Below are 27,970 nucleotides of genomic sequence, written 5' to 3' on the forward strand. Positions count from 1 at the left end.
AGACTAAAATTGAGTTTTTTGGCCATCAAGGAAAACGCTATGTCTGGCGCAAACCCAACACCTCTCATCACCCTGAGAACTCCATGCCCACAGTGAAGCATGGTGGTGGCAGCATCATGCTGTGGGGATGTTTTTCATCGGCAGGGACTGGGAAACTGGTCAGAATTGAAGGAATGATGGATGGCGCTAAATACAGGGAAATTCTTGAGGGAAACTTGTTTTAGTCTTCCAGAGATTTGAGACTGGGACGGAGGTTCACCTTCCAGCAGGACAATAACCCCAAGCATACTGCTAAAGCAACACTCAAATTGTTTAAGGGGAAACATTTAAATGTCTTGGAATGGCCACATCAATCCAATTAAGAATCTGTGGTATGACTTAAAGATTGCTGTACACCAGCGGAACCCATCCAACTTGAAGGAGCTGGAGCAGCATTGCCTTGAAGAATGGACAAAAATCCCAGTGGCTAGATGTGCCAAGCTTATAGAGACATACCACAAGAGACTTGCAGCTGTAATTGCTACAAAGGGTGGCTCTACAAAGTATTGACTTTGGGGGGATGAATAGCTATGCACACTGAAGTTTTCTGTTTTTTTGTCTTATTTCTTGTTTGTTTCACAATAAAAAATATTTTGCATCTTCAAAGTGGTAGGCATGTTGTGTAAATCAAATGATACAAACCCCCGAAAAAAWACATTTTAATTTCAGGTTGTAAGGCAACAAAATAGGAAAAATGCTAAGGGGGTAGAATACTTTCGCAAGCCACTGTATGTGTTCCTAGCTGCCCGAAAGGTGATGCGCCAAGGTGGGACAACCTCTATGGGAAATGTTGCACAATTCGCGTTTGCAGCAAGTGAGTACCTGCTGCAAAATACTGTCAGTATTTCTAAACGTATTTGTCTTTCCTGTGTTGTAGTAGTAATACCTGATCCACCACAACTGCACAGGTGAAGCATGGCTATCCTACATGACTATCTTTCAGAGCTTGAGACATGACAGAGAGTATTAAGAGTAAGAACATGGCCTTTGTGTTGGAGGTGCAGTCATAACTCAATATTTTTGTTTCAGGTTTGGCTGCTTGGGGAAATGTTGTCATATCTGATCCAGTGGGGAAATCACACAGGGAGATGTGATGATGCCCTACTGTCAGATATGTTTTTTAAAGCTGCTGAAGTATAATCCATCCTCCCTGTTGGATATGGAACCATGGTCATATCCAAGATCACTTTGGCAGATAAGAGTGATCAGGGCATACTGGATGAGATAAGGCCAAAGACTGTTCTCATATCATCTGTCAGTGTGACTTGTAAACGTTGTCCAATACATGAAATAAATTGAGAATGTGCATTTGAACTACCTTGTGTTCATGCCAGAGTCCATTTCATCACTGGTTCTTAACCACGATCAGAAGGACATCCTGTCATACAACTGCGCTATTTTCCCAATGTAATAGAACCATCAAATTGGTGCAGAGTACACTTTCTGTCCTCACTGAGTTTTATTGAATTTAATCACAGTGAATATCAGCCCAATTCCAAATGTAATTCCAAATGTCAGAACTTGGTTCAAGTCCATTGCTCACACAGTGTGAATGGTCATGTCAATGTTCGACTGGTGAGACACAGCAGACAGGCTTTGGGGGAAATAGTTTGATGAGTTGGCGTTTGGTCCCTCCTTGCTTAATTTTGGTACCACATTCACAAAGCGCCCGTTATATTGGATCTTTGTTTTAGCCTACCAGTCTTAATTCTTCTCCTGCTTGTCCACCTGTGAGAATGGTTACAAACAAAGGGTCAGAAGTGTGGCGTCTTCAAAGCAAACTTGCCAGAAGTGCAAATCATGTTGAATATGCCACATTCATTTTAGTAGTTAATTTAATTTCTATTAAACACAAAAGCCCACCTTGGGAGTATGTCCCCTGACATTCCATGCTCTGGTCAAGGAGCTTGGACTGGGATAGGAAAAGGAAATGGAAAAGATGAATCAAAGTAAGCCCCTCCAAATAATCTCTTGAAATAATGGTACACAAATAAATGGCTCAGACCTGAATAATTTCACATATTTACGGTAATGTTCTAGAATGTTTAAAGCTAGATTCTTAGTTGCTACATCATTTTGGGTAACTTTTAAATGAATGACATATACCCATTGATTCTGGAAAAATATAACTTATAAAACGCCCAGCCTGGTCTCAGACTAGATGTAACATAGTAAATATAAATCTGGGACATTCAAATTAGTATGATATATTACATTTAGTATGGTTACATAAGATCGATGGTTACTAAAGGCAAAAACGAAAGTAGGGTGGTTTGTCGAGGTGGATGGGTCGCCAAACCCTTTAACCTAACTACTAAACTTAACACTAACCCATAGCCTAGCTAACGTTAGCCATCTAGCTAGAATTTGTATCATATAATACGTTTTGCAAATTCGTAACATATAATAAGATTTATAATTCGTACGTCGGTAGCCAAGTGGTTAGAGTATTGGGCCAGTAACCGAAAGGTAGCTGGATCAAATCCTCGAGCTGACAAGGTAAAAATCTGTCGTTCTGCCCCTGAACAAGGCAGTTAACACCGGTAGGCTGTCATTGTAAATAATAATTTGTTCTTAACTGACTTGCCTAGTTAAATAAAGATTAAATAAAAAATAAATCATACAAAACGGGTGATGAACATCCACAAATGAACACATAACATACTAAATGGAGTGTTGGATTTAAGTACAGAATAATACGAAATGCTCTGAGATCAGGTTGCAGTGCTTCATGAGCATAGTTCAACTCCTACCCCATCAGTACCCAAAATGTAAGCTTTTTTTTATTCCAATGTTTGTAAATAAACACTGTATAGCCTCAAAACATGGTTAAAACTATCATTTTTATATCATACTGTAGATAATCAGTCCTTGCGTCCATAGCTGTCAATGAATTTGAGAGTGGTTACATTTCTCCAGGCACATCCCCCAGCTTTGAACCAAAATAGAGGTGGGGTGACCATTTGGTTATTGTTTCAATTAAGGACTAGATTTAATTATTGATTACTTGCCTCCCAACAATCCGGGGGTAACCTCAAGTGTGCTGAACTCCAGTGCAGACTGGCTGATCACAGCATTGTACTGCAGGGGTACACCACCTGGTTATCACAGGACAGTCCTTCCAATTCCTYAATATGAGCCTTGGGGAGAAGGGAAGAAAATAAAGAGCTGAATACCTTTCAATAACCAGTTTTCCATCCAAACATTTAGCGCGGATGACTTACGTGATGCATGAAAAAAGTTGCGACCGGGCTGATGGAAACATGAAATGCTGGTACAATTTTATAAATGCCGACAGACCATTTGTTCGTTCGACACGATGGGATCTTTTATGTCTGTAAAATGTATTATTCTAAATATTGATATAGTAACCATCATATTGAAGTAATAAGTTACACTACAAAAGCAAAAGTATGTGGACACATGCTCGTCTAACATCTCATTCATGCTGCTATAACAGCCTCCACTCTTCTGGGAAGACTTCCAAATAGATGTTGGAACATTGCTGCGGGGACTTGCTTCCATTCAGCCACAAGAGCATTAGTGAGGTTGGGCACTGATGTTGGGTGATTAGGCCTGGCTCGCAGTCGGCATTCCAATTTATCACAAAGGTGTTCGATGGGGTTGAGGTCAGGGCTCTGTGCAGGCCAGTCAAGTTCTTCCACACCGATCTCGACAAACCATTTCTGTATGGACCTCGCTTTGTTCATGGGGGGCATTGTCATGCTGAAACAGGAAAGGGCCTTCCCCAAACTGTCGCCACAAAGTTGGAAGCACAAAATCTTCTAGAATGTCATTGTATGCTGTAGCATAAGATTTCCTTTCACTGGAATTAAGGGGCTTAGGCTGAACCATGAAAAACAGCCCCAGACCATTATTCCTCCTCCAAACTGTACAGTTGGCACTATGCATTGGTGCAGGTAGTGTTCTCCTGGCATCCTCCAAACCCAGATTAGTCCGTCAGACTGCCAGAAGGTGAAGAGTGATTCATCACTCCAGAGAACGCGTTTCCTCTACTCCAGAGTCCAATGGCGGCGAGCTTTACACCACTCCAGCCGACACTTGGCATTGTGCATGGTGATCTTAGGCTTGTGTGCGGCTACTCTGCCATGGAAACCAATTTCATGAAGCTCCCGACTAATAGTTATTGTGCTGACCTTGCTTCCAGAGGCAGTTTGGAACTCCGTAGTGAGGGTTGCAAACGATGACAGACGATTTTTATGCGCTRTGCGCTTCGGTGGTCCCAGGTAAGCCGTTGTTGCTCCTAGACGTTTCCACTTCACAATAACAGCACTTACAGTTGACYGTGGCAGCTCTGGCAGGGCAGAAATTTGATGAACTGACTTGTTGGAAAGGTGGCAGCCTATGACGGTGCCACGTTGAAAGTCACTGAGCTCTTCAGTAAGGCCATTCTACTGCCAGTGTGACTGAAATAGCTCAATCCACTCATTTGAAGGGGTGTCCACATACTTTGTACAGTGTACTAATAACAAAGGGACTCAAGTTTCATGATATTTTAAATATCGCCTATTAAGAAGTTGTCCTTGTTGACATTTAAGTCGACAGGAAATATCAAGAGACTCTGGCTAGTCAAATCAAAGTGTATTTGTCACGTGCACAGGATACAAGAAGAGTGGAGGCTGCTATAGCAGCAAAGGAGGGACCAACTCCATGTTAAAGTCCATGATTTTGGAATGAGATGTTTGACAAGCAGGTGTCCACATACTTTCGGTCATGTAGTGTATGTTACAACACAGAGTTTAAATGTATTTTATATCTCACCAAAAAGTCGCAGGTCAGCAAGCGTGCCACCTGTCATCTGGACCAAAAGGCCATATTAGCACGGGCAGCAAGCACCATTGAGGGCATCCACCATTTTAACACAGACAGATTTTAATGTAGTCAACTGGGTGGGACTTCCAACTTCATTGGCTGATCCCTCCTGGTGACAACGACGGAGTCATGTCCAACTGGGTCATAAGGAGGGATGAGCCAATCGTGAAGAGGAAAATTAACAACTTTAAAATGAAGATAGCCTCAATTGCTGTCACAGACGCTATAGTGGCACAGATACAAAGATGAGTCCTCTATCTCTATGGTCTTGACTAAAGCTGTGTTCAAATACCCATACTAACATACTGTACACTATTAAAGAGTATATACTACTATAAGTTAATTTTAGTATACTGTAAACGAACGGTATCCTTTCAGTTGAGCATACTAGCGCTTTGCCTGTCTACCGGAAGTTGATGCTGTTGCTATGCAACCTACTTGTAAATTCAACCTGGAGTGCCAGAGTGTGCTAGTTCATAAATTCAAAGCGTTTCGCTCTCGAGTGTTCAGAGCGCACACTGGACGCTCTGGCCGAGGAGTAGGGTTGTTCCAAGCATTCTGACCTCACAATGGCAGTCAAGCACCCAAGCTAACTGGCTAGCTACTTCCAAACAAAAATAAGAGAATACTTCACTCTGATCATTTTAATCGCCCTAGCAGAGCTGGTTAGGCAGTTTATCCAGAGCATTGGTGACTAACTGTGTTGCTCGATTTTTTTTGCCAACTTTTACTGATGCAGGCCACATTTTGTTTTTTTACATGTATTTTTATTTAACTAGGCAAGTCAGTTAAGAACAAATTGTTAYTTACAATGACAGCCTACCACATCCAACCGGTGTTGAGCGTTTGTAAATTCATCGGTTGTTCCTATGAATGACAATAATCAAGTCAATCAATGTTGGGTAGTTAGTTAGATAGCTTAAAGTAAATACACTGGCAAGTTCGATGTACTAGTAGCCAACTAACGTTACAGTAGGTAGCTAACATACCCGGTACATACTGCTGTAATGATATGCTATGTGGTTCCTAAGGATAGCGTACCTTACAAATTGTCAGCCAACATAACGTGTAACGTAATTCACTTTATTACATTGTTCAACATTTTCTTAACATTTGTCATAATTAGTTAAAGCAACGAATTCATATCTGCTCTCGTTGGACTCCGATAACTTGTGGTATACTAACTATATCCATACTTTGACCAATAAGCATACTATATACTCAATTTCCGTCACAAATAGTACTGTTAGTATGAGTATTCGATCGCAGTGCTAGCTGTGCCACCAGAGACTCTTGGTTCGCGCCCAGGCTCTGTCGCAGCCGGCCGCGACCGGGAGGTCCGTGGGGCGACGCACAATTGGCCTAGCGTCGTCCGGGTTAGGGAGGGTTTGGCCGGTAGGGATATCCTTGTCTCATCGCGCACTAGCGACCCCTGTGGCGGGCCGGGCGCAGTCCGCGCTAACCAGGTCGCCAGGTGCACGGTGTTTCCTCCGACACATTGGTGCGGCTGGCTTCCGGGTTGGATGCGCGCTGTGTTAAGAAGCAGTGCGGCTTGGTTGGGTTGTGTTTCGGAGGACGCATGGCTTTCGACCTTCGTCTCTCCCGAGCCCGTACGGGAGTTGTAGCGATGAGACAAGATAGTAACTACTAACAATTGGATACCACGAAATTGGGGAGAAAAGGGGGTAAAAATTTAAATAACTAAAATATTCCAACACAGTTTATGAATGAAAAKGACGTATTTAACTGCGCATACCTATGACGTTGTATTCTCTGATCCCGCCCACGTGTGGTGGTCTAAAGAAACATGTCGCTCCCCTTCATACACAGATCCGCGATGTTATGCAGAGGATTTAGGGCAAGTTTAAATCTTTACGACCACACGACAAGGATTCCAAATACTACGATACGATTACGAGTGAGTTGGCTATTTGATGTCAATATATTCATAAAAAATATATATTTACATGGCCGAAATGTTGGTCAAATCGAAGTAACAAACGTTAGCTAGCATGAAAACAAGGATACTAGCTAGCTCGTGTCAATGTCAAGCAATACGTAATGTGTGGAATTGGGATGGATTGTTTTTTTTCCATTAATGAGTTATCATGGGTATGCAGGAATACATTTCTCCCTGTCTCTTCCCCTTCAAAAACAGACATTGTGTAGCTCAGTTGGAGAAGCAAATATTGGGATATTACAATCTACAGAAGAATACAAATTTGTKGAACGACTGATCCCACCTTCACGAGTGCCCATTCCCCCTAAACATGACGGTCCTTCCCCATCTGGCTGGACTCCTCCATCAGGTAAAGCTTGACACCGTTGATTGATAGCTAATTAGCATCGGTATTCAACTGTCTTCCGTCTGTTTTCCGTAAACAAGCGCTGTAAACGTGCAAATATGGCCAGTTGCAGCCGACAGTATATTTTTCGGTGATATGAAAGACAGGGTCCTTATGCTTCCAAGACCATACCGCTACTGATTCATGTTAATGTTCAGACCGAGCGTCGGGGCTCTTATTAACAAAACCCCCCTTATACAGAAAACGCCTTTGTCCAATGACTCTTATGTGTAATGTAATGGAACTAGGTTAATCTTTGATCACGATTTATCAGGTRCTATTTACGGTTAACCTCAAATGTTTTTCCATCTTTTCCTCACCCCCTTTAACCCAACATTTTATAGAGGTGCCTCCTGCTTTGCCATACATGATCCGTCGCTCCCGAATGCACAATGTTCCTGTCTACACAGACCTCACCCATGGCAGCCGCAAGACAACCCTAGTACGCAAGGTTGAAGGGGACATCTGGGTGAGCGAGACAGAATTTCTATGGTTCTTCTGTCAAGACATTTTTGTAACATTGGCGGAATTGCAAATCAATATGGATGACTGACGAAGTATAAGAGCTTTATTTATCTAGCAAACCCTGGGTTGAATTATGTTTTCCTGTCAATATGCAATTGTTTCCTCCTAATTAATGGTGCTACTTTCTCCTGTCAGGCTCTTGAGAAGGATGTTAAGGAGTACCTGCAACAGCTTACTGGCAAAGACCTGCCAACACAGGTCAATGAGGTGACCATGACACTTCGGGTCAAAGGTCACTTTGATACAGAGCTGAAGGAGTGGCTGGTGGAGAAGGGATTCTAACTGGACCGCTGATAAACTGTTGCAGAAGAGTTGTCAGAGAAAGAGTGCATACTTTTCTACATGAAACCCAACAATTTGAAATGCATCCTGTATTGAAATAGAATAGATAATTAAGAGACAGTTGTTTGTAGATGTGCTCTGTCAATTATATTTGTATGGAATACCTTACGCTCAGCTGATAAACATACTTGAAAGTTGAATTATTAAATGGCCCTTTCCTATGGGTGGGGGGGGGCTGCTTTACCCACTTACTCTATTTTTATTTGATATCCACAGGAACAATATCAGTTGTAAGTTTGATTCATGAGTTGTATTGCTATAAAATAATATCACCATTACCTGTTTTAGTGGTGTAGTCAATACTGACAAATTAATTTACGATTTGGTGTATTATACATTTTTCATATAGGAAGTATACTTGAGGGAAGTATCTCGAACGATGCTGTGATGTTTATGTAGACAGGTTTCCRTTGGCACAGGTTTATWMGCCAAAAGCAATGTCAAAAACAAAAAATCCTTGCAATGCTCATGGAAACTGCAAATAGTTTTCTGAAGATCGATAACTTTCTTATTGCGACAAATGATGAAAAGTAATTATTGACTACATTTGAAGGTACGTGGAGCACGTGATGTCATCACTATAAACTCAACTCTACATTTAATTAAAAATGCCTAATGCTTTCAAGAAAAATATCCTGACTTTCAAGAATGCCTGAATTGCTTGGCCTTTTCGGGTTGGCTGAAAAGTTACCATGCAATTATTTAAGATCTACAGGAGTGCACGTTTTACCATAGAGTGGACTCGTGGCGACATAAACTATTAAAATAGGGCAAATATTAGTCAATTATCACATTCTATCCATGCTGGTTTAGGTGGGCTACCAGAGACATGAAATATAGGTGTGAGGGCATACACGCTGGCGCCAACTTAGTAATGGGAAATTTTCCTAAATGGGTGATGGAAACACTTGTCATTCGAAACTAGGTTTTTGCGAGAAAAAAACTTTTATATAGGTGTAACGTCATTACATCCAGCAGTTTATCAACCCAAGATAGTTGAATGGAAACGCACCCTAGCAGGCAATTACCGTATCTATTTTCTATGCGAAYTTTCTAAATGTCKACAAAAGTCACTGGACAAGTTAATGGAAACACAGCCTGTGACTGAAACGCACCCCATTTCATAATCCAGCTTCCATGTCCGCCGGTTAGTTGCTTTTGCGATCGTTTTACGACGTATATGCGACAAACTCAGAAACCATTTAGGGTAGGAGTTTTTCCAAAGTTAAGTCTCACACTTTTAATTCCTTGACAGTTTGAGGTTGATAAAACGCCGAGCTAATTAGAATTACTGTACCATATCGGAATTTGCATGTGTCTGRCGATGTACTGATACTTATGGTACGGCCCCAGTGAACCAAGTTCTCTCACATTGAATGCTGTGAGTGAACTCGGATGCAAAAATATCTTTCCTTCCAGGCAAATTGGACGTTCATCATTTCACTCAACATTATTACATCCGCATGCAATCAGAATTAGAAACTCATTTGCCCACCCAAAATAATGAATCCAATACTTAGAGAATCCCTCCATCTGTGAGGAAATTACTGACTGACATTGGACCAAGGGATCAGCGCCGAATGGACTGACATGGAGTCTGATACTATCACTAGAGGTGGAATCGAACTTCCTGCCAGAGTAATCACCAATAACAGTGATTTTCTGACACCAGCTGCAGGGAAAGAGAATGGAGATGSTGATCATACAGATACCACAAAGCAAAGTGTGCAGGCTGTGCTTATCCAAACCCTCTTGCTATACCTGTCCACGATACTGTGGACTGGAATACTACCGCACTACAAATCATTCCGTGTGCTCAGAGGAATTCTATAAGGAATTTGTTTTACAGAAKCTGAACACATGGGAGATACGGAGAGTGGGGGGAGGAAGAAGATGCAGGATATTCTGCTTAGGCTGAAACATGGGACAGAGGGAGGGATGGAGAATGTTTTAAAGGCTGTTGAGGAGAAAATGGGAGGTAGTGAGGAGACAAAGGAAAGCGCACAGGTTATAGAGCTCCTCTCCAGGTTAGCAGAAATTCAGTCATCTAGAGAAGTGAGTGTGGAGGAGATTAAAAACATTTGAACCAAACTCAAATAGTTAGGAGACGAGGATGAAGAAGCAGTGCAGGTGGTCGCTGCAAATATTGGAGTACATGGAGAAGGGGTTTGAAGACAGTGAGGAGCTGGACTTTCTGACAGGCTCTCCGGGCTGAATATCGATGCTTTCTCTGAAGAGGCACTGTGGGACCTGTTGAGCAGCCAGGAGGAGAAGTTTAGGAATCTGGTGAAGGGTGGGGCTGTAGGTGCTCTGGTCCCCCTGTCGAAACCCTAGTGGGAGCAGCACAAGGAGGGGGAAAAGCCCAGATGGAGCTACTGGAAGAGGAGATGATACCGCAGGACAGGAAGGGAGCAGTACAAGAGAAGCAGTGAAGACATGATAAAGGACAGAAGGGGCATGTTCATCCAGTTGTGAAGAAAGAGAGTCTAAAAGTCAAATTGTGGTCATCGCGGATATCGAAGTCAAGGATTCTGGGGAAGGACTTGAGAGTGTGGGTAAATCAGTGAAAGAGCAGGGACARAGAAAGGGTAAACACAGAAAGGAGGTGAGGAAGGCCAAGGGGACAAAACCAACCTCTAATGTGCCTCCAGTCAATGACAAAATCCCACTGAGCTCCTGGTCTTCCCATCCATCCATCCCCTCTTGTTGCAATGGCTTGATCAATGCTCTGTTTGGCAACACCTTCGCCCTATGCCTGATCAATGGTGACATCGAGTCAGACCTAACTCAGGAGTTCTGCCAGATGGTTCTGACTGTGTCTGAGGCTCTGAGCTCAGGCAGGGTGTTCAGCTCCTTTCGGGGGGCCCTTCAGGGAGGGGAGGCAGCCATTTTGTCCAGGGGGTTATTTTGACCGAGAGGACCCCAGCGCCCCAGCCAGAGCTGTGGAATCCGTGGCTCATATTCTGACTGGGAGAAGTAAGCAGAATGATGTTGGATACTGCTTGGCAGCTTTGAGACAACTCCGTACTGTGCTATCCCAGGCCAGTGCAACTCTGCCCGAAGGGGATATGAGAAATAAGTATTTCCTGGCTGGGAATAAATCTGAGTTCTTTCAAGCTTGGGGGTCTGACAATACCCAGGAGGTGAGAAGACTGGCTGCTGAGTTATGGAGAGAGCACAGGAAGAGGGAGGATGAGATGAGTGCTTTGGAGAAGAGTTGAAGAACGCTGGAAGAACGGAAGAAAAGTGAAGGATGTGTTGATTGAGAATGTTTTAGTATTCTATAACAGTTAATAAAGAGACTCATGTTTACCCATCTTATTTTCAATTCAAATTCAGGGCCAGTCTGGTATTATTTGTTTGTACACAATTTTGTAAACATTTATTCTGACTGCAATTACTATTGTTTATTGGGGKTTTTTTGTTGTAAAAATTCACAACAAAGTTATGCAATAAAGTTAAGGCTTCAATTTCAGTTTTGAAATATTAAAGAAACAGGCTAACACTCTGTCACTATCCAAATATCATCCAACATGACCATTTCAATACATGCATACATTTTCCTGATCATTTGAATATCTTTCAGATCAGTGCTAATACACCACAGTTACTGACATGTGACTCATTTGAAATAAAGTGTAGGGCTCGTTTCCTGGACAGAGATTAAGCCTACTCCTGGGCTAAAATGCACTTTAAAATGGAGATTACCCATTGAGCATGCTTTTTAGTCCAGGACTAGGCTTAATTTGTGTCTGGGAAACCAGCCCATAGTGTCCAATCTTGAGGAAGAATGGAAAGATCAGTATGAAAGCTAATGCTCAAGATTGATCATGCTTGAGACTCACTAGAAAGACATCACTACTGTGAACAACTGGTAAAGCTGCTGGGCCAAACTGTCAGCTTGTCTGGACAGTTTATATAGAGTCAGAAGTGCCATTTCCTCCACAGTCATCACGTATAAAGTACATATTCATTATGACAGTGAAAAGACAGTATTTCAGTAGTATTTGTTCAGTCTAGTCTGTTGAGGTTCAGAAAGTGCACTTTATACAACACAGCTGGCTATCAGATGCAGTGTATATCCCTTGCATGCTCCCGGGCCCCGGCTCTGCCCTGACTGCTTCGGTCGAGCTTAGCTCAGTAGATATAGGGGAAGATCCTGTAGGGCACGCGCCTGCAGTAGCTGTCCCATGCCAGGCCATACTTGGCCCTGCAGTGCCTCTCGTCACGGGCCTCTCGGTGAATCAACAGGACAGTGAAGTACACAACATAAAAGTAAGGTAGAAGATGGTTGAATCCTGGAACAAGACATACAGTACATGAGATCAGAATACAGTGCCTTCAGAAAGTATTCAGACCCCTTGACATTTTGGTACGTTACAGCCGTATTCTAAAATAGATTTATTTTTATTTTTTATCCTCAGCAATCTACACACAATGCCCCATAATAACAAAGCAAAAACAGGTTTAGACATTTTTGCAAATGTATTAAAAATATTAAACAGATACCTTATTTACATAAGTATTCAGACCCTTTGCTACGAGACTCAAATTGAGCTCACGTGCATCCTGTTTCCATTGATCATCCTTGATGTTTCAACTTGGGAGTCCACATGTGGTAAATTCTATTGATTTGACATGATTTGGAAAGGCACACACCTGTCTTTATAAGGTCCCACAGTTGACAGTGCATGTCAGAGCAAAAACCAAGCCATGAGGTCAAAGGAATTGTCCGTAGAGCTCAGAGATAGGATTGTGTCGAGGCACAGATCTGGGGAAGGGTACCTAAACATTTCTGCAGCATTGAAGGTCTCCAAGAACACAGTGGCCTCCATCATTTCAATGGAAAAAGTTTGGAACCACCAAGACTTCCTAGAGCTGGCCACACGGCAAAAATTAGGAATGGGGGGAGAAGTGCATTGGTCAAGGAGGTAACCAAGAACCCAATGGTCACTCTGACAGAGCTCTAGAGTTCCTATGTGGAGATTGAAGAACCTTCCAGAAAGACAACCATCTCTGCAGCACTCCATCAATCATGCCTTTATGATTTATGAGTGGCCAGACGGAAGCCATTCCTCAGTCAAAGGCACACGACACCTCGTGTGGAGTTTGCCAAAAGGCACATAAAGACTCTCAAAACATGAGAAACAAGATTCTCTGGTCTGATGAAACCAAGATTGAACTCTTTGGCCTGAATGACAAGCGTCATGTCTGGAGGAAAACTGGCACCATCCCTACAGTGAAGCATGGTGGTGGCAGTATCATGCTGTGGGGATGTTTATCAGCGGCAGGGACTGGAAGACTAGTCAGGATCGAGGGAAAGATGAACGGAGCAAAGTACAGAGAGAGCCTTGATGAAAACCTGCTCCAGAGCACTCAGGACCTCCGACTGGGGGGGGGGGCGAAGATTCACCTTCCAACAGGACAACGACCCTAAGCACACAGCCAAGACAATGCCGGAGTGGCTTTGGGACAAGTCTTTGAATGTCCTTGAGTGGCCCAGCCAGAGCCCGGACCTGAACCAGATCGAACATGTCTGGAGAGACCTGAAAATAGCTGTGCAGTGACGCTCCCCATCCAACCTGACAAAGCTTGAGAGGATCTGCAGAGAAGAATGGGAGAAACTCCCTAAATATAGGTGTGCCAAGCTTGTAGCGTCATACCCAAGAAGACTCGAGGCTATAATTACTGCCAAAGGTTCTTCAACAAAGTACTGAGTAAAGGGTCTGAATTCCTATGTAAATAAGATATCAGTTTTGTTAGTTGTAAAAAATTTACCAAAATGTCAAAAAACTGTTTTTGCTTTGTCATTATGGGGTATTGTATGTAGATCAATGATAATATTTTTTTTATCCATTTTAGAATAAGGCTGCAATGTAACAAAATGAGGAAAAAGTCAAGGGGTCTGAATACTTTTCGAAGGCACTGTGTAGTCAGTAGCACTGTTCAGGTACAGCCACTGGTTATGGACACGTGCCGGCTGGATGCAGAGAGGGTCTATTTGAGCTCTACTTACCACACGGCAGAGACCATGCCAGGGCCATGAGAAGGTCTCCTAGGTAGTTAGGATGGCGTACGAGGCCCCACCAGCCAGACACCAAAAGGCGCTTCCCAGTTGCTGTGGCAATAGTCTCCAGGTCTACAGGCACGGGGGAAGATTATATTTTTATTTCGTTTTGGACGTGGCGTTACCTTTATTTAACTAGGCAAGTCAGTTAAGAACAAATTCRAATTTTCAATGACTGCCTAGGAACAGTGGGTTTAACTTCCTTGTTCAACGACAGCTTTTCACCTTGTCAGCTCGGGGATTCGATCTGGCAACCTTTCGGTTACTAGTCCAACACTCTAACCACTAGGCGGTAGCGGTGTGCCGCCCCATTTGAGAGAGATCAGACTGCAAATTATTCACACTCCGACTGCTCTTTCTGTTGGGGCCAGATTCTACTCTGTGGTGCCTCCTACCGTCCACTGTATTCATTATGCACTTTGTTCCATTATGGAAAACAAAATTTGAAACAGCCAGTAATAAAGATGTCATCAGAGAGATGGCCCAATTCTATCTATCCTCTCAAAACTGTTAAACTGATTTAAGAAAAGTGTATTAATTCAAAACGTGTGTAAGTTGCCATGACAGGAAATCGAATCAAGAAGTTGAATACTGACTTGCAACACTGGGATSCGTAGGGTCCCGTCTGAATTGGTTCTTCTGGGAGTTTGATTTTCTGAAGATATAATACCCAGCACCTAATGACAAGAAGAGATAAAATACATTCCATTAATAAGGGGACAAACAAATATAACAAAYCTTTAAGTGAAGAATGCACACTTCCCCACCCCACATCTTGAAACATGATTTACCATTCAATGTGACTATAGCTGTGGCTCCTAGAAGACTGAGGGACTGTGGGTGCACGACCAGGAAGGCAGCTTGCAGGCTGTACGTAAAGGGAACCCAGGCCAGGTCCCCAAAGACCAACATAAACCCAAAGCCATCATGCACTATGTCCATGGTGGTCAGCACAGCCTCCTGCAACATCACAGAGAGAGCATCAGTCAAWATATATTCCACTGTCAAATGAAACATACAGCACTGCAGAAATGAAATGAATTTTAGGGCTCAATATACATCCGCAGTGTAACATCACAACACATTCAATTGGCATCACTCTGTTACCGCTGCTATACCACTGTTATTTCCTAGCTATTCCTGTGGACTGTCCTCTCACCTCATTCCACAGAGCATCCGCCACGTAGAGCAGCTGGAAGCTGTTGACCAGTATCATGGCCAGGGAGGCAGAGTCCCGTAGCTCCACCTCTTTCATTAGCATCCCAAAGTTAATCACCACCTAATTGGAAGAGAGTATGTTCGATCAGATTTTTATATATATATATATATATATATATATATATCAACACAATTATATTTTACTTCATATAATCGAGTCACCCTTGCTCCATTTCCACTCACCCAGCCAATCAGACCTGGTCTCAGCTCACAAAAATATTTCAGATCAAAGCTTCCAATCCGTGGGTTCAGCTCTCGTCCCATAAAGAAATCATACAGGGGGTTTCCTGTGTGACATATAGCAGGCGTGAGCCTATACAGGAAAACCTCTAATACATTTTGATGTATGTTGTTTACTTGATATTTTATGTTACTTCTCTAATCCTGCACCACCCTTACCTGTGTTTCCCCCCTGGGCGAGGGCATGGTGAGGGGCCCAGAAGGAGCATATGTAGAGGTAGAGGGAGAGGATGAATGACACCCCAATAGCACACACTGCCAGGGGCAACAACAGCTCAAAGAGATACCCCAGAGGCATCCCCAGCCATAGTGACAATGTCAACAGAACAGCTGTGATGCAAAGGGCATGAAAACCTGTAGAGGGAGAGCGAAATAGAGAAAGATAGAAACAGAGCTAGAAAGGGCGAGGGAGCAGGTGGGAGGGATAGATACAATAGATAATTAGTTGGGAGAAGGAATCATTWAAAAAAATTGTTGAGTTTGGACTGAGTAGCTTGCAACAAGATAAATCATTGTGGACTAATGGCCTGCATAGCTCAAGGTCAATGACACCTGCAGTAAATGAAAGGAAAACATAACCAATTAACTCTTCACACCCAGCTCAAATCAAACCTGCCTAAAATTGAAACTGTACACATTGGAACACACTACTTCAAAGCTTTATTTCTGCACCCGCCAACCCTACAATACCGTTTATGGGGTACTTGAGTCTCGAGCCATCTTTTAGCACCATCCCCTCAGACACCTGCAGGTAAGACAGAGATATGTGTATCAGCCGAACCTCACATGACAACGTGACAAGGACTCCAGAACTCAAAGGTATTCATAATTAACAGCTCGTCTCACCTTCCCCATAGGCAGCAGGTAAAAGAAGCTCTGAAGGGCCATCCAGCCCAGTATGAGAACAGGGGCCAGGGGGTCCCATAGCTGGGCTGTGGGGGGCAGGACAGGGGGCCACTGGAGCACGCTGGCCACAGGGGAGCGACATACACAGAGCAGGTAAAGTACCGTCAGGGGCAAGAAGACAGGGATACAGGTGGCACCTTCAAGGGAGAAGAGGAAGAGAGACCAAGGAAGTGAAGTTGGTAGAGAAGARAATGGGTGGGAGATGGGATTGCAATATGCCTATTTAAACTGAACATGCAAAATGTGTTTTCTTTTTAATAAAGCAAACAAACTTCGACTCACCCAAAGTCCCCCCAAATTCCTTTTCTGCTTGTGGGGATTTTTGTTTGTTGAACTTCATTATCTGTCTCCTGTGAAAATGTTAAAAGGAGGACACTGGTAGAGTGCACGCTCAAGACAAATGTGTATAGGCAGCAATAAAGACCTTTATCTCATATTCTCTGAATGAACTAGACTAGTATAGACTATAGTGACTACTATAATGTCCTACTTYATTGTTGATGTTGAGAAATAAAAACATAACTCTGCCAATATAGTTATTCTCTAGCGTAACGAGGATACGATTCGGTTGAATTACACAATGTRRACAGATACTACAACATAGACAGGTTACATCACAGAAAAACAATTCCATGCGCATTAATAGATAACAGCAAAAGAGAACATTTTTGCGTTGGACGTAAACCAAGAATATTAAAATGTTTTTTTCCAACATCGCATAATTTATARCGTCACTCACCTTTATTCCTCATGTATACTCACGCCAAACAACAAGTAGAGTGCGACGATAAGAACGCGTGCGTRGAACTGCCCCAAAGCTACCCCCCTGACATGACCCATCTCTAAACCAATGGGATTAAGCCATGGTCATCAGAAGAGCATGGAGAGGGGAGCGTTAAACCAATCAAATTTACGCTGGGGCGGTGACCACATATATCATAGGGCCGAGAAAWGTGATGGTCAAATTTAATGTACACCTTTTTACTCTACATCGCTCTTATTGGTTGCTAGAGACGGGACTCTTGCTTATGACGTGAGAAAGTACTCACGCAACACCTACGCAAACATTATTTCCATAATTGATTCAAAGTATGATGATTAATCAATCATGATTCAAAATTAATTGAAACAAAGTTATTACTTAAACTTATTACTTACTGACACTTTATATAACATACTTTACAGAGATTATTAATTGTAACATAATTATTCTAATTTAAATTGCAAGAATAAGTGTGCAAAAGGAAAACAAGAGAAATACAAATAATTGAGATCACATGTCCTTGAAGGCAGGAGGCACAACTCTGCTTTATATCCGTTTATGAGTTAGATTTTTTAAATTAAATTCATATTACCATATGATAATGTTTGTAATTACKAATCAAATTAATATAGATGCATCCCACCCAAACATCATTCATAATAACATTCATAGTACGGTAACCTCAATCCCCCTCCTGTCCCACATTTACATCATGGGAATCGAGAGTATCAAGTAAAAGCCCTCTTCGTCCAATCTTCAATGTTCAGTTAACTTCAAGGTATTTTGTTGGTTTTAACCTGTTACACACTCTTCAATTTCACCATCACAATTCACCAGTTCCTCAACCAATGTGACCTCTGGCCTTTAACCTCTCTCACAGATGACCTCAATCACGCTCTGCTCCATGGGAGCGGGGTCCAGGCAGCGGTGGGCAGTGCTGCCCACAATCTCGTCAAGTAGGAAGTGGACCAGGTTTTCATCGGAGACGAAGCGCCACAGATACATCTGCAAGTAGTTGCAGTCAACCTGGATCTGCTGCAGGCCGTAACGACCAAAGGTACGCAAGCGGACACACTCCAGGAACGTCTTCAGACTGATCTTTATGATTCCTGTCAACACAGAGACCTGAGAGAGGAGATTAAGACTGTCAAATTGGGGGGTGTAAGAGACAGTCTCTACGCAAGGGGTCTCCAACATTTCTAGCATGAAAGCTACTTTAAAAAAAATGTTACTCTTTTTTTTTTTATAGCTTTCAAATAGGCACATTCTTCTCTTCTCCTCTACCCTGCAACTCTTCACCAGGTCCTTGTAAAAGAGATGTGTTTTCTGTTTTCTGGTAAAATAATGGTTAATAAACACCTCTAAGGGGCCCCATAACATTTTCTATTGTATTTTCCAGAATTCAGTTCTGTTTTATTTTCCCTGGTTTTGGATTTTCTTCCCTTTTTTTAAACTCTCCATATTACAATTATTTATAGAGAAACAATGAAAATGGATGTTCTGAGTCCATGTCAATTCTCAAATCACATCCGAAGACCAATTTTAATGTCTGAAAAAATTAAAATAACAATGTTTGATTTGAGTGTAATTCCCCTTTAATTGTGCATTTCATTGCTCAGTCTRGCAATGTTTCTGTTAGGCCTACTGCTGCAACATGTCATGGCCGAGTTTGCAAAAACAATGGCCACCCAATTGATACAAATAATTTTGATATCTGTGAGGTAAGCCTACTTTGCAGTCAACGACCTTCTCAAATGTTATCATTACTAACATCGCTAACTAGCTACTTACGGAGTGAGCATAGACAAATGYACRCACCAAACAGACAGAAATGCAATATTGCTGCARATTAATTGGCAGATATTGTGTTCCAWTTGGATTTTAAAGCCAAGAGGCGCTAAACAGGGGTGGGATAATGTCAATGTTGCTTTGATTGGATAGTAGCCGGGAGCTTTATGTTTATGACAGTTTGCGATGGAACACCTGAAAAAAAATTGCCTGTACTTTTAGAATTGCTTTGCGAGCTACTCATAGGTGGGCAGCGAGCTAACRGTTGAAGAACCCTACTCTAGGCCCTCAGCTACCAGAGCTCTGTGATCCCTCCCTACCCACCTTGTTAAACTCCACAGGACTGAAGATGTCGATCCGCTCAGAAAAKAGCTTTTGTATATTACTCAGGAGATTGGTATCCATAGCAGCACTGCAGGGAGACAAAAAMCGTTCATAAGCCATTAGGAAAGATAGCCATCATACTAACATTAGACTGATCCTGCCTCTGCTAAACATCCACACATTGTGATGCAGTGTTAATGTATTATGTTGTTATGAAAGGGTTGTGTGGTAGGCGACTGTAGTTCTGGTACCTGGGTGTGTAGCTGGGGGCGTAGCGGGTTTGCTGCCTAGAGCCGCTGTAGACAGAGAAGGTCCTTTTGCTGGAGTCACTGCTGTGGGCTTTCCTCACCCCCTCCTCATAGAGAAGACCCACCTGTAGGGAAACACAAGGAGAGACAGATCAGGGGAGGGAGTAAAGCCGTTTAGATTCCTAGCACTGATGATGCTTTTGTCCACTCACATTTATACAGTGATTACAGTTTTCCTACATGCCAAAGGGTTTTATATAGATAACGGACATTACCTGCACATCAATAGAGGTGGTGTCCTCCACCACTCTTTTCATCACAGCACGGACGTTCCGTGGCTCGATAGTGTTGACCCAGTCTCGTGTCTCCACACTCTTTCTCAGCATCTGGGATATGATCAGGCCCTGAACCTATCCACAACAAGAGAGAAGGGGTCAGCATTGAAATAGAAGAAATAGGCCTGAAATGGCCAGTCGCAGCAATAGTAATTTGTTGGTAAAGTGGGAAAATGTGTACTTCCGAAAGTATTCCTACCCCTTGACTTATTCCACATTTTGTTGTGTTACTGCCTGAATTCAAAATTGATTAAATATGTTTTTTTCTCACCCATCTACACACAATACCCCATAATGAGGTCAAAACGTATTTTCAGAAATGTTCAGAAGTATTCACAACCTGAGTCAATACATGTTCGAATCACCTTTGGCAGYGATTACAGCTGTGAGTCTTTCTGGGTAAGTCTCTAAGAGCKTTGACACCTGGATTGTACAATATTTACAAATTATTTTMAAAATTCTTCAACCTCAAATTGGTTGTTGATCATTGCTACACAAYCATTTTCAGGTTTTGCCATAGATTTTCAAGCAGATTTAAATCATAACTGTAACTCAGCCATTCAGGAACATTCATTGTCTTCTTGGTAAGCAACTCCAGTGTAGATTTGTCCTTGTGTTTTAGGTTATTGTCCTGCTGAAAGGTGAATTCATCTCCCAGTGTCTGGTGGAAAGCAGACTGAACCAGGTTTTAGTCTAGGATTTTGCATGTGCTTAGCTCCATTACAYTTATTTTTTATCCTGAAAACCTCCCCAGTCCTTAACGATTGCAAGCATACCCATAACATGATGCACCCAACACCACCATGCTTGAAAATATGGAGAGTGGTACTGAGTAATGTGATGTATTTGCCCAAAACATAACTTTGTATTCAGGACAAAAAGTTAATTGCTTTTTGTTGTTGAAAACAGGATGCATGTTTTGGAATAGTTTTATTCTGTACAGAACTCCTTCTTTTCACTATGTCAATTAGGTTAGTATTGTAGAGTAACTACAATGTTCTCCTACCACAGCCCTTAAACTCTAACTGTTTTAAAGTCACCATTGGCCTCATGTTGAAATCCCTGTGCGGTTTCCTTCCTCTCTGGCAACTGAGCTAGGAAGCACGCTTGTAGTGACTGGGTGTATTGATACACCATCCAAAGTGTAATTAATAACTTCACCATGCTCAAAGGGATATTCAATGTCTGCTTTTTATTTTTAACAATAGGTGCCCTTCTTTGCGAGGCATTGGAAAACCTCCCTGATCTTTGTGGTTGAATCTGTGTTTGAAATTCACTGCTCGACTGAGGGACCTTGTAAGTGCGGAGCACAGAGATAAGGTAGTCATTCAAAAATCATGTTAAACACTATTATTGCACACAGAATGAGTCCATGCAGCTTATTATGTGACTTGTTAAGAAAATGTTTACTCCTGAACTTATTTAGGCTTACCATAATAAAGGGGTTGAATACTTACTGACTTAACATTTTTACATGYTAGTCATTTAGCAGACGCTTTTATCCAGAGCGACCTACAGTAGTGAGTGCATACATTTTCATACTGGTCCCCTGTGGGAATCAAACCCACAACCATGGCGTTGCAAGTGCCATGCTCTACTGAGCTACACATTTCAGCTTTTCATTTTTAATGAATTAGTAAAAATGTCAAACATTATTCCACTTTGACATTATACGGTATTGTATGTAACAAAACGTGGAAAAAGTCAAGGGGTGTGAATACTTTCTGAAGGCACTTTACCTTAACATAATGGTTYAGTAGCTTCTGTGCTGCCTCTCTGGCCTCTCCACATAAAGCTGCGACTGCAGTTACAGGAGAGCGATGCTGTGAAAACGAGAGAAACAAGAGGATATAACAGCATGTGATACACATTTCTCATGACTAAAGAGGACCTATTATTTGGACAGATATTCTTACATTCCCATCAACAGCATTGAAGAAGTGTTCAGAGTCTCATTGGCATATTTACCTGCACGAGGAACTGCTCGTCTGTGAGGGTGAGGATATAGGTGATGGTGGAGGTTTCATAGTTCAGGCAGAGGCGTGACAGCAGCAGTAGGAGGGCAGGGGGTGTAGAGCCGCCCCTGTCTCCCGCACTCTCACAGAACTGACGTGAGGACTGGCACACAAACTTAATGAAGTTAACCACAAGGCTCTCACGCACACCCTGGCTGCAAAACTCCCCCTGAAATAGAGAGGTGAAAGAGAGTTGTCAATGAAATAAATAGCATACCAAATTCAGAAAATAAGGCATACTATCAGAGCAACTCACAAACTGAGGGATACAACTAACCCACAAAAGCATCAGTRTTAATTTCACCTTGAAGTAAGGCTTATTGGAGAAGTTGATGTCCTTTGCGGTGAAGAGGTGCACTGATGCCAGCACTGACTTGATCTGATTGAGAATGGAGGCAGACAGAGAGGAGAGGAGCTCTGGCAGGCTGGCGGGAGCATCTTTCCCAGTGGCTGGTCCCGCCAGATGAGAGCCACCTCCAGCTGAGCTTCCACCCAGCCGAGGGGCTGCTAGGGCCTGCCTCACGTCTCTCAGGCTGTCCAGGTAGAAGCTCTGCAGGGCTGCCAGGTACTGCTTGATCCTCTCCCTGGCTGCTCGCACCACGATCTCAGTCCCTTGGCTGGGCACAGCAGACCCAGGCAGCAGTTTGGCTACGGCCTGGAGCCTGCGGTGGAAACGGTCCAGAGCCCGGACCAGAAGAGAGTTGTCTCCAACACTTTTCTCCTCCTGTATCCTCCTCTCCACCAGCGAGAAGTAGCAGGTGGCCAGGGCATCCACGAAAGCATGCAGCTTGCCAATAGCCATATGGGGGATGTTTTTGGAGGCCAGATTACCCTCTTGCGGACGGTTGACAAACAACTCTTGGTACGAGGCAATGGCCAAGCAAAGGCTGCTGACGAATTCATTGCAACCTCTGTCTATGAATTCCAGAATATCAGTCCTTGAGCTGGGAGAGAGGAAGGGATTGCCTGGAAAGGTGGGGTCAGTGGGAGATCCAGCAGTGGGTGCAGCTGACAGTCTGCGGGCAGGGCCAATGGAGGGATCTATCACTGATGTGGGTCCAGAGGACAATGGTGGTCTTAGCTCCGCCTCCAGTCCTCGGAGGTTTGCTTCCAGTCGTGACTGGGCGTGGATCAGGAACTTGTCACACAGTTCCTCTGCTGGCTCATCCAGCTGCAGCAGAAGCTCCACACACTCTGAAAGGTCCTTCGCACTCGAACCTCCATCTCTGCAAACACAGTCAACACCTAGCAGAGGTAAGGCATCCATGCAGAGGCATAATGTATTATTACTATAGAATATGAACTAGAAATGAAAATTCAAAGAACCTTGTTTTGCAGCCATACTAATCTCAGTTAACACAGAACTAAAGTCTCAGGTAATTGGTCAGCTTCTCCATTAAGTTCTGGGTCCATACATGTTAAGAGAAGAGATCAAGAAAAGCTAGAAGGAGCGGAACCGGAACGAGGATCGCCACCCTTTCTCTTTGCAATTTAGGGGCCGAATGTCCCCTTCCCTTCTGAAATTCAAATGATGCGAACACCTGTGAAATCATGATTTGTCCAAATCGCCAGTGAGGAAAAACCAAACACCGGATCTACTGCTGCTCGTTATCCTAGCATCCCATTCAGTCCCGACAGATTCTCTCGGTTTGCACGCAGAATCTTTCCACAAGTGACTACTTCTCCTACCTGAACTTCTGCCTAAGCTCCTGTGCCAGCTTGTCCATGATGGCATTACAGTCATCCTGGATGCCCCTGAAGGAGGGCATGTGGCTGTACTGCTGCAGCACGCAGCGGGCACGACGATGGGAGCTCACCGCCTGGGAATAAGCCTGCAGCTCCAGACACTTATTCAGCCTGGCAGGCAGCTCAAACAGGAACTGCAGCTTTCGAAGGAGAGTGTGGACTCCTGGGTGGGGGGAGGGAGAGGAAARGTTTGAACAAGTAATCTGACAATGATAGGTATATGACCAACAAMTACGATTTGTTATTTAGTTTATTTCAGGCGATGGAGGCGTGTCACCACAGGTTTCATTACAAACCTGACAGTTTGGTTATCTGTGCATGCTGGTCCTGAAGAGTCCCACTGATGTGTGCACTGAACTCTGTGATAGCAGCCATGTTAGTAGAGAGACAGTCCATTTCGTCCTCCATCTTCTTAAAATCATTCTTCATTTTTCTGATTGTGTCTAGTGGGAGGAGATGAGGGCATTCATTCATTACATGGTATGTATACTGAACAGTGAGTGACGCAAACATGATCCAATGTAATAACATGATATCCAATGCACTGCCTACACTGTCCCCGATTTGCTTACCTGTGGCAGAGATGAACTTGTTGTAGTTCTCATACACCAATGTCTGCATGTCACTGTCCAAGGAGCGGATCTGCTTCACCATGCAGCTCTCCTGGTCCATCAGCTCTCCAAGGGAACATTCTCTCCTAAGCTGCAGCCACCAATGACATAAAGGTCAGTTTTGAAGACAAGACAACTAACAGACATCACTGAGCGACTGTACTACYTGGGTGACTGACACCAATGCCAGATAAGCAGTTGGCATTGGCTCTTGTACAGACAATCGTTWGCCTCTGGATTTCATTTGTTGTCTTATGGTCAAAGAATAGCTAACTATATGTGTCGCATCCAGACACAGAAATTGGATTTTACCTTATTGAGATAAACCTCAGGATCGAAATGCGTGCCGTYTATATCGCAAGGATTCATCGACTCTGCTTGATCCACGGTCTTTCCTTCCTCGTTCAACCCATAATAGAGCTTCAACATACCGTGCACTCGGCGCTTCCGCGTTGGGTCGGAGTCAGGTGGTGTGGTGGCCGTAGCGGTAGCACAAATATCCCCGTCCATTWAGACTAAATACCAGCGAAATTGTTATGAATTGCAGGACAGACCAAAGAACAGCTAAATGTAACCGACAGCCAGATAAACAGACAACCAGCTATTCGCCACTAAAGCAAACAGAGAAGTTACCGTACATGTCCCGATGWGAAGCCCGTGATGGAGAAACGAGCCAGTAGGTGGCAGCAATGACTCAAAGAACACAAAGTCAAGGAACGGAGAATCTGATATTCAAAAAAATKTATTGATCAAATATGGACAAAAAAAACGTTGATAGTAAGGTTTAAAACACAATTATAACAAATCTTATAGTTTTGTCAAAACAGTACAAAGCTGAATAAAAAAACGTTTTGTGGGTTTAACTAAACCTAGTCAGTCACTGGTTAAGTTTGGTAGTGCACATTATATAAATTACAAAGGAAAGAAAACAGTGAAGTTACAGGGTTCGATATATTTTAGTGTCTACGGCTKCGTTTACACAGGCAGCCCAATTCTGATATTTTGCCCAAATATAGGCAAGATAGCTTATCTGATTAATTGTTTTTTTTTACCAATCAGATAAGCCATCTTGCCTCTAATTRGGAAAAATATCAGAATTGTGCTGCCTGTGTAAACACAGCCAACAGAGCAGATCATGTTTGACAAACAAGCCTACACGTTTACCAGGTAAGTCTCTCAATGGCCAAATTAATACTGAAAGAAACAAAAGGCACTTGGTCTTTTTATCCAGACTATTGCTTCATTTGAGTGTGAGAAACTGAGAGACAGAAACAGAGAGACAGAAACAGAAACAGAGTCAAAAAATATTAGTCCAAGTTATTACTCCAATAATAATACTAAGAATACAAATAATGACCAAAGGTAAAAACTTTACAGTATTTCTGATGTAGCAATAGTGCATGTCTAAGATATTGAATGCTGTGCATGTACAGCAAGTGAGTACACTACAATCTTTTTAAAAAGGAATACCACATCCATAGATCGCGTGCCTTAGGAATTATGAATCGGAACATTTTGTTGTCTTTGCATCCACGTTTGCATAATTGACAATATCAGTTATAGCATAGTGGAAACCACGTTCTTCAGCTTATGAACACTTAATTGCATCAGAGATATACAGTAGAATCGCTCCTCTCATACTGAAGAGAGGCCAGCAGAAGAACTGTCATCAGGAAACACATCCTCTTGCTGAATGGTCAGCTAAGTGGGTGAGACTAAATKGACTTTTCTGATGTGCAAACCGACTAGCCAAATCTAAAACGGACCCTTACCTTAACCCAGACCCACATTTAACCATTTAACAATTCTAAAAATAAATATCGGTTTACACATCAGAAAATTCCCTTTAGTCGCTCCCCTCCCAAGTCAAGCTGCCCTTGCATGGTGTACAATATAAACAATAACAGTGCTAGAATGCTAGGCCTTGTCATTTCTGGGAGGGGGATGCAGATAAAGTCCATGATAACCATGAGACTCTGAATCTGTGTTTAGCACAGAGCGGCAAAGACTACCACAAGATACACGTTTGTTTTGGTACAAAGACTGAGGTTTGAACAAGATAGTTGCAGAGCCTCCAATATCGCCSTCCATTCAGATAATACAATCCCCCCCGTGTTGTTTGGTTTCCAAGAGCGTAGCATACATTTCAATGAATGATACACTACATGACCAAAAGTATATGGACACCTGCTTGTCAAAAATCTTATTCCAAAATCATGGGCAGCTTTAAAAGCTTCCACTCTTCTGGGAAGGCTTTCCACTAGATGTTGGAACATTGCTGCGGGGACTTGCTTCCATTCAGCCACAAGAGCATTAGTGAGGTTGGGCAATATATTTGTAATTTTCTTTTAAAGGGAAAGGGAATGCATTCAACTGAAATGTGCCTTCCGCAGTTAACCCAATCCCTCTGAATCAGAGGTGCGGGGGGCTGCCATAATCGACATCTACGTCTTCGGCGCCCGGGGAACAGTGGGTTAACTGCCTTGCTCAGGGGCAGCATGACAGATTTTTACCTTGTCAGCTCGGGGTTACYGGCCCAGCAACCTTCCGGTTACCGGCCCAACGCTCTAACCAYTAGGCCACCTGCCGCCCCCCCAATTAGGCCTGGCTCRCAGTCGGTGTTCCAATTCATCCCAAAGGTGTTCGATGGGGTTGTGGTCAGGGCTCTGTTCAGGCCTGTCAAGTTCTTCCACAACGATCTCGACAAACCATTTCTGTATGAACCTCACTTTGTGCACGGGGGCATTGTCATGCTTTAACAGGAAAGGGCCTTCCCCAAACTGTCATCACCACAAAGTTGGAAGCACAGAATCGTCTAGAATGTAATTGTATGCTATAGCGTAAAGATTTCCCTTCACTGGAACTAAGGGGCCTAGCCCGAACCATGAAAAACAGCCCCAGACCATTATTCCTCCTCCATCAAACTTGACAGTTGGCATTATGCATTTGGGAAGGTAGCGTTCTCCTGGCATCCTCCAAACTGAGAATCGTCTGTCGGACTGCCAGATAGTGAAGCGTGATTCATCWMTCCAGAGAACACATTTCCACCGAGTCCAATGGTGGCAAGCTTCACACCACTCCAGCCRACCCTTAACACTGCGCATGGTGATCTTAGGCTCATTGGCCACGGAAACCCATTTAACGAAGGTCCTAACAGTTCTTGTGCTGACATTGCTTCCAGAGGCAGTTTGGAACTTGGTATTGAGTGGTGCAACGGATGACAGGTTATTTTTAAACGCTACATGCTTCAGCGGTCCATTCTGTGAGCTTGTGTGGCCTACCACTTCGCGGCTGAACCGTTGTTGCTCCTAGGCGTTTCCACTTCACAATAACAGCACTTACAGTTGACCAGGACAGTTCTAGCAGGGTAGAAATTTGACAAACTGACTTGTTGGAAAGGTGGCATCCTATGACGCTGCCACATTGAAAGTCACTGAGCTCTTCAGTAAGGCCATTCTACTGCCAATGTTTTTCTATGGAGATTACATGTCTGTGTGCTCGATTTTATACACCTGTCAGCAACGGGTGTGGTTGAAATAGCCGAATCCACTAATTTGAAGGGGTGTCCACATACTTTTGTATATATAGTGTACATAGTCATTGCACATAAACTCCATCTGAAGGA

General features: G+C 43.1%; 3 protein-coding genes and 1 pseudogene across 3 annotated transcripts; 2 read left to right on the forward strand and 2 right to left on the reverse strand.

The window, feature by feature from the left end:
• The first annotated feature begins 6,367 nt into the window (after positions 1–6,367).
• Positions 6,368–8,362, forward strand: LOC111951157 (large ribosomal subunit protein mL49). Its single transcript, XM_023969193.2, has 4 exons — positions 6,368–6,790; positions 7,031–7,181; positions 7,562–7,686; positions 7,878–8,362. The coding sequence occupies exons 1-4, from the start codon at positions 6,680–6,682 to the stop codon at positions 8,022–8,024; spliced, it is 534 nt and encodes a 177-aa protein (XP_023824961.1). The 5' UTR covers positions 6,368–6,679; the 3' UTR covers positions 8,025–8,362.
• A 902-nt stretch (positions 8,363–9,264) lies between these two features.
• On the forward strand, positions 9,265–11,395 carry LOC111950955 (zinc finger HIT domain-containing protein 2-like; annotated as a pseudogene).
• An 81-nt stretch (positions 11,396–11,476) lies between these two features.
• On the reverse strand, positions 11,477–17,334 carry LOC111951202 (delta(14)-sterol reductase TM7SF2). The gene is made up of 11 exons (XM_023969269.2): positions 17,255–17,334; positions 16,798–16,865; positions 16,456–16,652; positions 16,300–16,354; positions 15,769–15,963; positions 15,553–15,656; positions 15,311–15,430; positions 14,943–15,111; positions 14,748–14,828; positions 14,101–14,223; positions 11,477–12,382 (listed from the first exon to the last, which is right to left on the reverse strand). The coding sequence occupies exons 2-11, from the start codon at positions 16,853–16,855 to the stop codon at positions 12,222–12,224; spliced, it is 1,263 nt and encodes a 420-aa protein (XP_023825037.1). The 5' UTR covers positions 16,856–16,865; positions 17,255–17,334; the 3' UTR covers positions 11,477–12,221.
• Positions 17,335–17,798: 464 nt separating this feature from the next.
• Positions 17,799–24,958, reverse strand: LOC111951201 (vacuolar protein sorting-associated protein 51 homolog). The gene is made up of 11 exons (XM_023969268.2): positions 24,658–24,958; positions 24,307–24,436; positions 24,031–24,177; positions 23,678–23,897; positions 22,293–23,214; positions 21,942–22,157; positions 21,713–21,796; positions 19,914–20,048; positions 19,642–19,763; positions 19,391–19,478; positions 17,799–18,403 (listed from the first exon to the last, which is right to left on the reverse strand). Exons 1-11 carry the CDS (start codon positions 24,853–24,855, stop codon positions 18,143–18,145), a joined length of 2,523 nt encoding a protein of 840 aa, XP_023825036.1. The 5' UTR covers positions 24,856–24,958; the 3' UTR covers positions 17,799–18,142.
• Between the last annotated feature and the right edge of the window lie 3,012 nt (positions 24,959–27,970).

This window comes from Salvelinus sp. IW2-2015, linkage group LG23, assembly GCF_002910315.2.
Source record: "Salvelinus sp. IW2-2015 linkage group LG23, ASM291031v2, whole genome shotgun sequence".
NCBI classification, from domain to species: domain Eukaryota; kingdom Metazoa; phylum Chordata; class Actinopteri; order Salmoniformes; family Salmonidae; genus Salvelinus; species Salvelinus sp. IW2-2015.